Consider the following 14,517-nt stretch of genomic DNA (forward strand, 5'->3'; position numbering starts at 1 on the left):
GGTAGTCATGCACTGCGCTTTTGTTCACTTTTAATCTCTATTCCCGTCTCTTTGTCTTTTCCGTGACGTGCTTCTACGCAAATTCTCCAAACTGGCCGTCGTCGAAGCCCAGGTTCTTGAGCGACTTGCGCTTCTCTTTCACGTCCGACGTCTTGGGCGGCGGCGGCAAAGAAAAGCCTCCCGCGGGCGGAGGCGGCAGGGCAAAAGATTGTAGGTCGGCCGAACTGCTCGACGATGTTGACTCGTCTTGCGCGTTCTGGGGCCGTCGGCGACCGAACTTTGTGCCGCCGAGGTTTACTGTGATGGTCTCGCCCTCCTTGAGGCTGTAGTCCTTGGTCTCCGTCTTGTTGGCCTTTGCGTCGGCCGGGTTGCTCGAGTTGTGCGCCTGTTCGGATTCCCAGCCGAGGCTGCGCCGGGCCTCCTGCAGCGAGACGGCGAGGTCGAAGGCGTCGGAGCGCTCCTCGAAGCCGATGCCCAGGACGGCTTTCCTGCCCTGGGGGTCCTTGACGGTGACGGCGAAGAAGCGGCTGCTGTCGACTACGGGCTCGACGGCGGCGCGGTCGTTGTAGGGGGCTGCGGCGAAGAGGGCGCCTGTGGAGGGGTCCTCGAGGACGAGGTCGATCTTGATGCTGGTGGCGGAGGAGGAGGAGGAATCGGCGGTGCTCTCGAAGGAGGTCTCGACGACGCGGAGGCGCGCGGTGAAGATGTGGCGGGCGGGGTCCTCGGTCCAGGAGGAGGCGGAGTGGCCGCGCATGGAGGTGAGCGGGGGGATGTTGTAGACGTGGACGGGGTGCGCGACGAAGAGGATGCGCTGGATGGCGTCGCTGGGGAGGGGCTGGCCGGTGGTTGGGTCGATGGGATCCATGGCGGTGGTTGCTGGTGGCGATGGTCGTGATGCTGGTGACGGTTCAATTGGTGGTGGTGGTGAGACGGAGATTTGAGGTGGACGGGGTTGGATAGATTGAGGAGGAGACTTGGAGGGATTGAGGCTGCGGTTGGGCGCAGACGTCGCGGCTGGTGATGCTGGCGATGGTGTTGAGGGATGAAGAGGACAGAGATGGGCGGTGGGGGACGCTCTCCGTGTGCTGGTTTATGTCCCGCCTTGACTGCGTCTGGCTGGATCGCGACGGGAGATGCTCTGGGCTGGATCTCGACATCAATTGGATCCATCAGCTACCTATTGGGCATCCATCTGCCTCGCTGCCCTATAAATTGCCGGCACGATCGACCCGGGGCGGATGGAGGGGCTGATTTACAGGGGGCCTTACAGTGGCTTGCGCCTGGAGCTACGGGGGAGTCTACCCCGCCAAGTGTGGCTAGTGTTGAAACCTTCAATCGTGAGCTTCGATAGCGGCAAGGCGAAATCTCCCACTTTCTGTTGAGTCACATCACAGAATCGGCATCTCGACACTTGCGCCCGCTCTCTCCCGCAGCGATATCCCTCAGTTTTGGCCGCATTTTACACTACAGACTCATTGCGCGCAACATGTCAGAACCAGCAGCTGGTGCGTCAATCTTCCGCTGCAGGGCGACACCGCTCCATCAAGTACTGACCTGATATCACATCCAGCCGTTGCGCAGCAGACGACTGAGCTTCCCCTGCGAAGCCAGCCCGACGACTCGACCTTTGAGTACGCTCGTCCCTCTCCTTGGCATCACCGCCTCTAACTCGCTCGCCCCAGCATCGTCGCCACATACAGAGACCTCCTCGCCTCCGACCCCGACCTTACCAAGCCCGTCGCCGCCATCGAGTCCCTCATCGCCCTCCTCAACACCGTCCCCTCCACCACCGTCTACGAAACGCTCGACACCGTAAAGTCCCACTCCGACCTCCTCAAGGCCTCGGTCGAGAACCCGCTGCCGCTGCAGGCCGGCACCGACCTCTTCCTCCAGTACCTCGTCGCCTCGCTCAAGCAGCAGGACGGCAGCAGCTTCGACGCCGTGCGGCAGCACCTGCTGCGCAATGGGCGCCTGTTTGCGAGTAGGGCCATCGCAGCCAGGAACGGCATTGCGGAAGCCGGGTGGCGCTTCGTCCGCGAGGGCAAGTGCGTTCTCACCCACGGCGCGTCTCGCAGCGTCACCGGCCTTCTCGAGCGCGCGGCCAAGAACGGCGAGGGCAAGTTCAGGGTCGTCTACGTGCGGGACGAGGTGCGCGCCGAGGAGAGCGACCGCGTCGTCAAGGAGCTGCGCAGCAAGGGCATCCCCGTCGCGGAGATTCCGGAGGCTGCGGTGGCGCATGTCATGGGCCTGCTGCGGCAGGTTCACATGGTGTTCACCGGCGCCGAGGCCGTGACGCAGAACGGAGGCATCATCTCGCGCATCGGCACGTATCAGATTGCGAAGCTGGCGGCGCAGGCCAAGATTCCCTTCTACGTGGCTGCCGAGACGCACAAGTTTGTGCGCAAGTTTCCGCTGGACCAGAGGGATATCGGGTACAAGCAGGAGGTGCTGGATTTTTCATCGACGGGGCCGAGCAAGCAGGCCAAGGATGCCGTCGACTATACGGTCAGTATTATCATGCTTTGTTTGCGTTTTCACTTGAATCAATATGCTGACGATCCATCTTGCCATAGCCCCCCGAGCTGATATCAAACCTGGTGACGGAAAACGGCGTTCATCTGCCCGGATATGTGTTTGAGCAGCTTCTTGATATATACGGTAGCTTGAATGGTTGAGCGTACGGATAGATGAGTAAAGAAACAAATAAAGAAGGAAAAAACAACGATACACAAGCAAAGCAATATCTACTAGTTACGGTGAATGAGGAATGATTGCATGAAAATCACCCGCCGAACCGAGCGTTTTTCAGGGTAAGTAGCCGCATACGCCATAAAGCTATGTTGAACGTCCAGCATCTAATTCTCTTTTGATGTTGTGCTCATCATCTTCTAATCATAGATATACGTAAAGTCTGGTTCCTAAAGTTACCCGAACGTTCCAAACTCGTTGCCCAACACCATCGCAAGGAGCGGCTCCTTCAACCAACAAACAAGGCTATCGTATGTCCGTTTATCCCCGTCCGGTTCGTCGCCCAGGCACTCGGCATTACGCTGCAAATTGCGTCTCCTCGGCCAACAACTTCGCAATTCTTTGTATGTCCAACTTGATTGGGATAGTATTGGCTAACTTGAGGCTGAGTATCCCTCATTCAAAATCCTAATATCACAGTTAGTACGCCTTTAGTCGATCATTCCATCTTGCATGCTGACCAAATGCACGCTTTGCTGAATTAAAGTTGACACTCGATCCAGGGCCAACTCGGCCCGAGATGGCGCATCAATCGTCCGGCCCGCAGAACCGGTGTGGCCTCGCGGATTTTGTGTGAACCATGTCCGGACTTTGGCGTCAGTGAACTTGGACCGTGGGATTTCGGACATGTGAACCAACTGCGTCGGCGGAGGCAAATTGTTCGCTGCGGTTCGTCATATGATTTGATCCTTCGGGGAGGAGGTTTGCGAATGCTTTGTACGGTGGTTGAAAGATGGCTGGTTTCTATCTAGAGCATAGTAGGAAGTATGAAGTATGTATGTAGTTGGGAGTGGAAGAAGGCTCTCTCTCGCCTCGAGTGTGGGTTTTCATAGATGTAGACGGCCTTGATTGTCTGTTATTAACGAGGAGGAAGAGAGTGGTTGCTTCAAGGTGGCCCATCATACGCTTGATTGTCGTGATGAGTATGTAGTGGATGTCCTTTGATATCCCGGTCAAACTCACCATGGAAGGATTTTAAGAGTGACGACGCGTCGCCTTACAGGTAGGCTAGGATCGTGAAGAGGCAGATTGCAGCATTTAGTCTCCCTCCAAGTGGTACATCGAAGGGCTGTAGCCTGAAGAGCTAGGCTATGGCTGCATTCCTCGAAGGAAGACCTCCGAATAACGCCATATCTCCGAGGATGGAAGTTCAGGATAAATATCAGGCATCGCCTCTCCGTGACTTGACTACAATTCATACGCCACAGTGGATAGGAAATCAACATTCAACTTCTCAAAGAGGCCATAGAAAGCCAGACGCACACACCCAAAATGGTCCGCGAGTACACCAAAGACACCACAGCCGACGAGCTCGTCAAAGACCTCGCCGGCGAAATCGCCAACAAGGTGATTCTCGTCACCGGCGTCTCCCAGGGCACCCTCGGCGGCATCTTCCTCGAATACATCGCCAAAGCGAGTCCCGCCAGGCTCATCCTCGCCGGCCGCACCCTGGCCAAGACCCAGCAGACGGCCGATGCCCTCAAGGCGGCGCACCCGGACATTGACGTTCGCACGCTGCAGATCGATCTCTCTTCGCTGGCTGCCGTGCGCGAGGCTGCCGCTACGGTGAACGCGTGGGAGGATGTCCCTTATATTGACGTGTTGGTGAACAATGCGGGCATCATGGCGGTTCCCCATCAGGTGACTGTGGATGGGTTCGAGATGCAGTTTGGGAGCAACCATCTGGGTCCGTTCCTGTTTACCAACCTCATCATTGACAAGATTCTGGCTTCCACGTCTCGAAGGGTTGTCAACGTTTCTAGCAATGGACATCGACTCAACCCGATTCGCTTCTTCGACTACAACTTCCGAGTCCGTTTCTCTCTCCCCCTTTTCTAAATGTCTTCAAGCGCTTCGCTGCTAACGAGACTTTTTCAGGACGGCGAGACGTACAACAGATGGCAGGCGTACGGCCAATCCAAGACGGCCAACATGCTCATGGCCATTTCGCTGGCCGAGAAGCTGGGCTCGCGTGGCCTCACGGCGTTTAGTCTCCATCCGGGTGCCATCATGACGCATCTCGGCGAGCACATTGACTTTTCCGTCGAGTTTCCAGCTTTGGGTATGCAACTAGCCGCCTCTCTGTTTGACATATGCTCTCTTCGTGCGTGCTGACGATGTGTGGTATAGCTGCTGCGGATAGGCTTCTTGGAAATGCAGAGGGATGGGCTACTGGGTTTGACTTCAAGACGCCGGACAGGGGCGTGGCGACGCACATTTACGCGGCGTTTGAGCCCAGCCTCAAGGGTACTGTCGTCCCTTTTGCTCTTTAACTAACTGGGACGGAGATGCTAACTCATGTGGTAGAAGTCAATGGTGTATACCTAGACGACGCGCATATTGCCGATCCGTGGACGCAGACTGTCAAGCCGTGGGGCACGGACAAGGTCGAGGCTGAGCGTCTGTGGAAGTTGAGCGAGAAGCTCGTTGGGCAGGAATTTTCTTACTAGAAGCCGTGTCGGATCTGGCTGTCTGAGAGGAGCTAAACTTGTCAGTGTCGGCCGTGAAAATCGATGAGCGCGGAGGAGTGGAATAGGAAACGGAAGAGAGGTGGACCGGACCAAGCATTGGGCAGACATGGAAGCAGACCCAGGGAGTAATGAATCAAGGGGCAGCAATGGATCAAGAGAAATGAGGCACACGTAGACTTTCGTCTTGCATGTGTTGTTCTGATGACCCTCTTCCTTCAGAATGATGCTGTTCGAGATGGTAGCAGTTCCGGATCCTTGAAGCTCCCGTAGATGCCAACACCTAGCAGGAGCAGAGGTCCATGCGAACATGGGTCTCTTGTCCACCGCTGCTGGCTTGTAGGGTATTCCAACAAGAGGAGAAGTCAAGATCGCAAGTTTGGGAGTTGAACCGTCAGAAACTCCTGAGTCTGATCGGCTGAGAGCTGAAGCAGTTTGCTTTGCCAAAGCTGCAATGCCATGATTGCCCCTCGCACTTGTACACCCTTCGTCTTTTGTTTGGACTTCGGCTCGAAGCGATTCCGTTCGACGTTCATTACCAGATAGGATCTATAATCAATATCAGCATGGCCCGTATTTTCGTCATGTTTAATTTGGAAAGTCTTTGAAATCTCGGGCAACTTTTCGCGACAGTGACACACCGGGAAGAAGCCCCACAATGAAATAAAGAAGCACAAGGCAGACAGACCTTTTGCTGCTTTGAGATGATCTTGATATCGGCCGACTTCCGGGTTCGTCCGGGGTCCCGCATCGTGGAGGTGAACCGCCATTTGTTGCTTTAGTAATACGAGAGGCAGGGCTCGGGCTTTCGATGGAGTCGGCGGAGAGATGGTAATATCGAACGGAGGTGATTCCATCATCTGGTTCGATCTTCGGGGGTCTGAGCTACGGGCCATGATTTCCAGGAACTGAAGCGGGTTCGGCGCCATGGCTCCCAAGAGCTTCGAGTTGACTCCCGAGGCGTGTAATTCGTACATGGACCCATTTGGCGAGGCTGGAGGGAGTGACGCAGGCGGGGTTTGTGCATATTGATGGCCGAGAAGGACAACGAAGAGCCGTTTATCGGTCAAATACAGTTGAATGTACGCTGAATGGATGAAGAGTCGACTGATGCTGGAAGGTTGCAAAGAGAATAAACAAGAGAGAGCAGAGAAGGATAGCATATATGGCATATACGTGTCTCGAGGGGGAATGCTAGCGGTTCGCTGCTCATTCAGGGTCCAAAAGGCGACATCACTGCTAATGGAACGCCTACATATAGCATAAGAGCGCCCTGCTCCTGTCTACGAAGATCGATTTCTAATCTTGAAGCTTGTTCTTGCCAGCCCTGACTATCTTGTGAGTTCTCTCAACCACGACTGCTCGATACACCCAAAGCGCACCACGAGCCGAAAGCGCCATCTACAGCCCGATCACGATCGACAATGCGACCAACGTCAACGGCGGTACATGCGGCCTCGCACGGAGCAAGGCGGAGCGGCTAGGGGCGGCTGAGATGGGCGAGATGATGACCACGTCCCTTGCCTTTCGCAGCCTCGAGACGCGGACACATGACACATGATTTCCGCGAGGAAGGAAAAGACCAACAGAGATGCAAAAAGAGACTGGTCAACCGGCGATGATGCCTGCAAGGCAATATCTACAGCCAGTGAAGCTCTTGCGCAGGCAACCGGCTAACCGAGATGCCCGGAATTCCGCGCCTAAATACAACCTTGAAAGGTACAGTCAGGCCCGGCGCACTTTCACGGTGCTGGAGCTCCCCGAGCTGCGTGTCTACAGCCAAAAGGGCGCACTGTAGCGTGAACGAGGAGACGATATCGAAGTAGATGTGAGAACGCAAAGATGAAGCTGCTTAGGAATACACGCTGCTGAATCCCACTTCAGCTCCATCCTTCGGCTCGTCGCACCATGTAGAAGTGACAAATCTTGATGCGGCCGAGGAGGAAAGAGAGTTCGGACGGCATCTCCTTAGCATCAAGCCCAGGCCGCGGGCAGTGAGCCAATACACGGCCTTGTCCTGGCTGGCCACGCAGAAAAGCAAACAGCTCCAGGTACTGACTTGTTACTTTTCTCACTCTCTCACTTCTTGCTGCTGCTACTGACGAGCATTGCCTCGATTGACTTCCGTTACGTGAGATGGTTCCATTTCCGTGGAGCCCCCCCCGATTAATCACTCTGGTGGTGGCTCAATAGCAGCTGGCCCCCAATAAATGCGGCACGTTGGTTGCTCATCTAGTTCCACGTAGATGCTGCTAGTCTAGCCCTGCAAGGGTTCGAAGGAGAATAACCTCAGAAGCTGTAGTAGTGGAAATGATTCCAAACAGTGCGGGACCAGCATCCGACGATAGCGATGCCGCCGAATCGATACGGACCAGAGCCAGCCGAATCAGAGGGGAACCAGAACCAGAACCGAATAACACCCCCCCTGGCTGCTGGGGCTGCTGACCATTATCTTGATCCAGCTTCTGGCGCCGTCTCCCAAGCCATGGCGTCCGGCCGGCGGTTCCACATGCCTTATGCCCTTCTGTCTGCTACAACTACGGCGGCCGGTGTCTTGCATCATGGCTGCGTAGCGGACCCTCTTGGGGGAGCTCTCCCTGCTGAGGAGCGTGGGCTTCGGCATGTCGGGGAGGGGAAACGAGCCCCAGGAGAAGGGTGTTTACTTTAAACTTGAACACTTATTGCTGCATGCTCTGTGGTATGTACAGGTATGTTAAAGTCCGTCGAGTGTAGCATGTCGACACCCCCCCAATGAGCGGGCGCATGGGGGGCAGCCCAGACTTAGAACGCAGCATAGCTGTGTACATGCTCACAACCTGGGTGGTGATGCCGGTGTGCGGCGGATGCCATGTATCTGCCCGGTATGCCCTCCCGGCCGGGCCCTGGTCTTGGTTTAGGATTCCAAGTCCGTTCGACATTACGTAGATCGTGGTTCGACACGTCGCTTGGCGTCGTTGCGGTGCCTGGATTCGACGAGCAGTCAACTTGTATATAGATGGATGGCCTGCCGAGGGGGGGCGTCATGGGCTTGCCGTCACCCCCTCACTGCGCCGCCGCCTGTGTACACGAAGCTGGATGACATCCTGATATAAGTAAGACCTGATATTATATATAAACAGCTTTGCAGAACGAGTCCGTCACATCATATCACATCCTTCTGCGCACTCATACACGCCTGTCCTGCCCCGTTGTTTGTCCCATTACCAGCGCATCGTTGCTTTTTGGTTTCCACAGCATCATACCATGTCCGCTGTCGAGGAGCCCGTCCTCCTTGTGCAGCAGCAGCAGCCCATCGACGACGCAATGGCGCTCAAGACGGCCACCACCACCACCACCACCACACAGAGGGCGCTCGACATCATCGACATCCAGAATGCGCGGATCGAGGTCAACCTCAAGGACGAGATCCTGGCCCAGATGAACCCGGAGCAGGGCCCTCGCACGCTGCCCACGCTGCTGCTCTACGACGAGCGCGGCCTGCAGCTATTTGAAGAAGTATGTCTGCGAGAGCCCGTCCATATCCATCCGTCTCCCCCCCTGTAGCTGTTTCGCAGAGTGTGTAACCGGAGTAAATTCTCTACTTGCCAGATCACGTATCTGGACGAATACTATCTCACCAACTACGAGATTGAGCTCCTGAAGAAGTCGGCGGCCGAAATGGCCAGCCAGATCCCCGAGGGAGCCATAGTGGTGGAGCTGGGCAGCGGGTTAGTTCTTTTTTTCTAGCCCGCCTTTCACTTCCTTGATCCCCCTTCTATATCCCATCTTCGTCCGTTATTCGTGTTGTTGTGGTGTGTCTTGTTCCTAACGGTTTGCTACTCGCTTTCTTTTGCAATGCTATAAAGAAACCTGCGCAAAGTATGCCTCCTCCTGCAGGCGTTTGAAGATGCCAAAAAGAAGATTGACTACTTCGCGCTCGACCTGTCCCAGAAGGAGCTTGAGCGCACGCTCGCCGAGGCGCCGGCCTTTGAATACGTGAGCTGCCGGGGCTTGCGCGGGACGTACGACGATGGGTGCGAGTGGCTGAAGCAGGAGGCGATTCTGGCTCGCCCAAAGTGCATTTTGCACCTCGGCTCCAGCATTGGTATGAACTGATTCTTGTGTCTTTGCTGAGAGGGATGTTTTGTTCGATTTGGCTGATATTTTCCCTTTCTTCTTTTTTTCCAGGCAACTTTACGCGCGACGAGGCGGCGGAATTCCTGAGGTCGTTTGCAGAGGTTCTGCAGCCCTCGGATCTCATGATTGTCGGGGTTGATTCTTGTCAGAGCCCGGACAAGGTGTAGTAAGTGCACATGAACGACACAGAACTTGAATGCCGGCTGACGAAATCTTCACAGTCATGCATACAATGGTGAGTCGACTTGAAGTGACGGGCTCCAATGAGTATACTGGTGGATGAGTGAACAGAAACGCTGACACCAGGAATCAGATAGCAAGGGCGTTACACACCAGTAAGACGAAATGCATTTGATCCTCACTCACCCCAGTTTCAGCGACTAACGGCGTGTGCAGATTCGTCCTCAATGGCCTCACTCACGCAAACGAGGTCCTCGGCCAGGAAGTCTTCAACGTCGAAGAGTGGCAAGTCACTGGCGAGTACGTCTACGATGTCGACGGCGGCCGTCACCAGGCCTTTGTCTCGCCTCTCGAGGTTGCCTCGGTCCTGGGACACATCATCAAGCCTCACGAGCGCATCAAGATCGAGCAGAGCTTCAAGTACTCCGACGTCGGTCTCGACAAGCTGTGGAAGACGGCGGGCCTCGATGAGGTTGCCAAATGGAGCCACCAAGGCGAATACGGTATGTCCTCGCCTTCATCTTCCCCTTGTCCGTTATGAAGCATTGCTTAGGATCTGACCAAACCGTCTGTTGTTCCAGGCCTTCACATGCTCAAGAGAGCCAAGATGCCCTTTCCAAGGCTCCGCGAGCTCTACGCCAGCGACACCCTGCCCACCTGGACCGACTGGGAGAATCTCTGGGCGGCCTGGGACACGGTCACCCGCAGGATGCTCCCCGACGCGGAGCTCAACGAGAAGCCCATCAAGCTGCGCAACGCCTGCATCTTCTACCTCGGCCACATCCCGGCCTTTCTCGACATCCAGCTGAAGAAGACGACCCAGGCCGGCGGCACCGAGCCGCTCTACTTCCACACCATCTTCGAGCGCGGCATCGACCCGGACGTCGACAACCCGGAGATGTGCCACGACCACTCCGAGGTCCCGGACGAGTGGCCGCCCCTGGAGGACATCCTGGCGTACCAGGACCGCGTCCGCGAGAGGCTCCGCAAGCTGTATGCCAGCCCCGACGAGCTTCCCGGAGACGTCCGCCGCGCCGTCTGGATCGGCTTCGAGCACGAGGCGCTTCACCTCGAGACGCTGCTGTACATGCTGCTGCAGAGCGACAAGACGCTTCCGCCGCCGCACACGGTCGTTCCGGACTTCCCAAAGATGGCCCAGAAGGCGTATGCGGCGCGGGTGCCGAACCAGTGGTTCGACGTGCCGGAGCAGACGATTACCCTTGGCATGGACGATCCTGAGGACGAGCACGATGTGAACCGACATTTTGGATGGTGAGATCATATCCTTGGATATATGTCGAATATGCACGCTGACTCGAGCCATGTAGGGACAACGAGAAGCCTGCCAGAAAGGCGACTGTGCCTGCCTTCCAGGCCAAGGGCAGACCCATCACCAACGAGGAGGTAAGGCAATCCTTTGCCATGTTGAAGCATCAACAGCCAGCTAAACTCTCAACCAGTACGCCAAGTACCTCTACTCTTCTCACATCGAGAACCTCCCGGCCTCCTGGTCGGTCATCCCCCCCAATTACCACCACAACACCAACGCCACGACGCCCGGGAAGCCCATCCTGAGCGAGCTCCCCGAGAGCTTCCTCCACGACAAGGCGGTGCGGACCGTCTACGGGCTGGTGCCCCTGCGCTACGCCCTCGACTGGCCTGTTTTCGCGTCGTATGACGAGCTTGCCGGTTGCGCGGCGTGGATGGGCGGCAGGATCCCGACGATGGAGGAAGCAAAGAGCATCTATGCGTATGTGGAGAGGCAGAAGGACATTGCCAAGCAGAGCAAGCTGTCCAACAAGGTTCCAGCCGTCAACGGGTGAGTTTACCAAAACACACACACCCACTGGTATATAAGAGAGAAAAAGGGATGGCTGACATGAAAGCTACAAGGCACCTCGTCAATGACGGCGTCGAAGAGACCCCCCCATCGGCAAAGCCCTCCCCGGCCTCCCTCTTCGTCGACCTCAGCACCACCAACACCGGCTTCCTCCACTGGCACCCCGTTCCCGTGACCCCCCGCGGCGGCTCCCTCGCCGGCCAGGCCGAGCTCGGCGGCGTCTGGGAGTGGACGAGCTCCGTGCTGCGCCCGCACCAGGGGTTCCGCCCCATGAGCCTCTACCCGGGCTACACGGCCGACTTCTTTGACGAGAAGCACAACGTCGTGCTGGGCGGGTCGTGGGCGACGCACCCCCGGATTGCCGGCAGGAAGAGCTTCGTGAACTGGTATCAGCGGAATTACCTGTATGCCTGGGTTGGGGCTCGATTGGTGCGGGACGTGTGAGGGGGGGGATTGATGGGGAGGGAGGGTGAGGTGAGAAGGTGAGCTTTGGGGGGAGGGATGGGGTGAAGGAGAGATGGTACCAACGAGGGTGATGGAGGTGATTTACTAGGGAATACATGAGCCATGGACGGAATAACAGATTGACAAACAGCTGAGAGACAGGTATACAAGAGATGGAAACACTTGGAAGCGTCATTACCGCGGACAGTCGTTACCACGAGGCAACATCTTCTTGCTAGGTAGTTGCGAGACGAGCCTAGCTCGACTTGCGCCACTCCTTCAGACAATACAAACAACAGCAACACTCTCGCTAACAGGTGGAATAATAACCTGCGTGACACGGCCAGACGGATAATTTGTAAGGCTTTTACAAGAGCAATAGACAAATTATTCAGGTCATGTGTGGGGGCCTCTGGTGCCGGCCAAGCGTTCGGGGTATTTGGGAGGATTTCGATGAAAAGGGGGGGCTATAGAAGGAGTGTTGAGTGCACTTCTCTTACACAGTTCTTTCCGGTAGATCATCTCTGACAAAGTTCTCTTGGTTGGAGCTTTTCCTTCTTCGGTTCTTTCCAACACACTCAATTTGATTAAAGGTATTGCAATCTCAAGCCTCTCATCTAACAAAACTCCAACCTAACAAGTAAAAACCAACTACCATGTTGGAAAATGGACTTGAACGCCAGCAAAACCCCAACAACGAAAAGAGGAGTTTGAAATGAGGAGTCAACAACATGACCCGAGAAGAGGGAAAAAAAGAAAAATTCAAAAGGAAGAAGCACATCTACATGGGCGGCATCTGCACCACCGAGTCCCGAATCGCCTCGTCAACATGCCCCCTCCGAATCCCCGGGCACGGCCCCAGGCATACGGCCTTTGACGCCAGCTTGACGATGAGGTTGTCCAGGTTGACCATGATGTTGATGTGGTCCGGGCTGTGGTTGTTGTTGTTGTTGTTGCTGTTGCTGCTGCTGCTGCTGCTGCTGTTGTTGGGTTGGTTGTTGTTACGCATGGCCATGTCCATGGGTATGATGTTGGCGGAATCGTCGAAGCTCCAGGCCGTGGGCGTAAACATGCGCAGCCCCGAGGGAACCACCTGGATGTCGCGCTGCTGCCCAAAGATGGCGTAGTCCGGGTTGACGGCGAAGTTGCTGTCGAGCGACTGTTGCATGGACATTGGTGGCAGGCCCTGCTGCTGCTGCTGCTGCTGCTGCTGCAACTGCTGATGTTGGTGATAGCGATGGTGAGGAAACGGAGGAGCAGCAGTAGGGATGGGCATGACGGCGGCTGACTCGACAAAGTGCGGGTGGCCGCGGACCATGCGGACGGGGTTCTGGCGGTTGACGTCGTTGAGGTCCGTCGCCTGCAGGGACAGGCCGGCGCCGCTGTCGACGTCGACGACGGGGATGGCTAGATTCAGCATGTCAGCGTCTGGCGCGTCCTGCCGGATGAAGATGCCGCGCTGCTCGAGATACTCCTCGACGTCCGACGCCTCCAGCCACTCGCCCTGCAGGTCCGGCAGCGCCGTCGCCAGCACCGTCCGGGTGCGCCCAAACTGCAGCCGCTGCAGGTTCGGCGGCGGCGCGCGCGGGACCATTGTCGTGCTGCTGCTGCTGCTGCTGCTGCTGCTGCTCCCCTGGCCCTCGACCGTGCGCAGCATCCGCGGGAGGCGCCGCGTCGCCTGGAGGCTGTGCTCGGCGTCGAGCGTCAGGGCGGCGGCGTCGTCGTGGGTGATGCTTAGGTAGCGCATCGTGCGCGAGAGCAGGTTGTCGCGGCGGTCGTGCTGAAGGGGCAGCAGCATTGCTGGCAGCAGGCACATGACGGGCGACGAGGTCAGGTGCAGCATGGAGGCGGCGCGGTCGACGCAGGCCCGCATCAGGCGCTGCGAGATGGTGACGGGCTTGGGCCGCAGCGGGTTGTGACGCTCAGGGGGGGCATATGAGGAGGAGGAGGAGGAGGAGGCGTTCCCCCAAGACGACGACGCCGCCGGGAGTCCATCCCGCAGGATGTATGTGGAGGAGCCGTCGTCTTCGCCGGCAGTGCTCTTGTTCTTTTCGCCGGCAGTGCTCTTGTTCTTTTCGCCGGCAGTGCTCTTGTTGTTCTTGTTATCCTTACCGTGGTATGAGGAGGCGTAATTATCGTCGCCCGTCGACGCCGCCAGCAGCCGGTCCGCGTGGTCCAGCGCCGGCCAATGGTCCGCCTGCGCGCTGCGGGCAATGGCCATGATGTTCATGGCCGTCCGGTTGAGCTGCAGCACAAAGTCGGACGGCAGGTCCTTCTCCTTCCCTGACGACAGCTCGTGGAAGCGGATGAACTCGTCCAGCGAGCTGTTGAGGGCCCTCTGCAGGGCGTCGGCCCGGGCCCTTGTCGTCGCGAGCTCATTCTCCTTGCGGCTGCGGTAGGACCGCTGGGCGAGCCGCATTCGAGATCGTCGCTGTGATAAGGGGGAAGAGGATGCACATGTTAGTCGAGTTGATTCTTCTTGTGTCTTGAACGCTTTGTCTGGGCTTGGCAGCTGCTGTCTCTATCACCCCTTTTTTAAATTCTCTGTTTTTTCATCCTCACTTCTTTGGTCTCTGCTTCTTTATTTTTCTTTCCCTCTTTCAATTCTCCATTTCTACTCTGTTGATGGATCTCGAGCAGAAAAGGGAGAAGAAAAAAGGAACCAGCAGAGATAAGTTTGTCTTTCTTTGGTTCTTCCGGCGCTAACACGACCTGCAAAGG

General features: G+C 56.7%; 5 protein-coding genes across 5 annotated transcripts in view; 3 read left to right on the plus strand and 2 right to left on the minus strand.

Annotated features, from left to right (window-relative positions):
- Positions 1-73: 73 nt before the first annotated feature.
- BBK36DRAFT_1170503 (adaptin ear-binding coat-associated protein 1 NECAP-1) lies at positions 74-865 on the minus strand (the record flags this gene model as incomplete). The annotated part of the gene is made up of 1 exon (XM_024895454.1): positions 74-865. One exon carries the CDS (start codon positions 863-865, stop codon positions 74-76), a length of 792 nt encoding a protein of 263 aa, XP_024748151.1.
- Positions 866-1,486: 621 nt separating this feature from the next.
- Positions 1,487-2,675, plus strand: BBK36DRAFT_1170504 (nagb/rpia/CoA transferase-like protein; the record flags this gene model as incomplete). The annotated part of the gene is made up of 4 exons (XM_024895455.1): positions 1,487-1,505; positions 1,571-1,631; positions 1,683-2,505; positions 2,574-2,675. The coding sequence occupies 4 exons, from the start codon at positions 1,487-1,489 to the stop codon at positions 2,673-2,675; spliced, it is 1,005 nt and encodes a 334-aa protein (XP_024748152.1).
- Positions 2,676-4,020: 1,345 nt separating this feature from the next.
- On the plus strand, positions 4,021-5,198 carry BBK36DRAFT_1123381 (NAD(P)-binding protein; the record flags this gene model as incomplete). The annotated part of the gene is made up of 4 exons (XM_024891044.1): positions 4,021-4,560; positions 4,627-4,810; positions 4,879-4,995; positions 5,056-5,198. The coding sequence occupies 4 exons, from the start codon at positions 4,021-4,023 to the stop codon at positions 5,196-5,198; spliced, it is 984 nt and encodes a 327-aa protein (XP_024748153.1).
- Positions 5,199-8,829: 3,631 nt separating this feature from the next.
- BBK36DRAFT_1135930 (hypothetical protein) lies at positions 8,830-11,803 on the plus strand. The gene is made up of 9 exons (XM_024892807.1): positions 8,830-8,923; positions 9,062-9,300; positions 9,384-9,498; positions 9,650-9,667; positions 9,729-10,015; positions 10,094-10,784; positions 10,841-10,916; positions 10,973-11,331; positions 11,406-11,803. The coding sequence occupies exons 1-9, from the start codon at positions 8,874-8,876 to the stop codon at positions 11,794-11,796; spliced, it is 2,226 nt and encodes a 741-aa protein (XP_024748154.1). The 5' UTR covers positions 8,830-8,873; the 3' UTR covers positions 11,797-11,803.
- Positions 11,804-12,570: 767 nt separating this feature from the next.
- BBK36DRAFT_1135932 (hypothetical protein) overlaps positions 12,571-14,517 on the minus strand; it is a 2,609-nt gene continuing 662 nt past the window's right edge. Inside the window, exon 4 of the mRNA XM_024892808.1 lies at positions 12,571-14,227. Coding sequence (XP_024748155.1) covers positions 12,578-14,227 — 1,650 coding nt within the window. The 3' untranslated portion in view covers positions 12,571-12,577. The remainder of the gene's footprint in view (positions 14,228-14,517) is intronic.

This window comes from Trichoderma citrinoviride, assembly GCF_003025115.1.
Source record: "Trichoderma citrinoviride strain TUCIM 6016 unplaced genomic scaffold BBK36scaffold_10, whole genome shotgun sequence".
NCBI classification, from domain to species: Eukaryota; Fungi; Ascomycota; class Sordariomycetes; order Hypocreales; family Hypocreaceae; genus Trichoderma; species Trichoderma citrinoviride.

Excerpts from the sequence above, each read along its gene's own strand:
- BBK36DRAFT_1135930 (XM_024892807.1), top strand. The coding sequence starts at position 8,874 with ATGGCCAGCCAGATCCCCGAGGGAGCCATAGTGGTGGAGCTGGGCAGC. Across the intron at positions 8,924-9,061 it reads GTGGTGGAGCTGGGCAGCGG|AAACCTGCGCAAAGTATGCC; the intron begins GTTAGTTCTTTT and ends AATGCTATAAAG. Across the intron at positions 10,785-10,840 it reads GTGAACCGACATTTTGGATG|GGACAACGAGAAGCCTGCCA; the intron begins GTGAGATCATAT and ends CGAGCCATGTAG.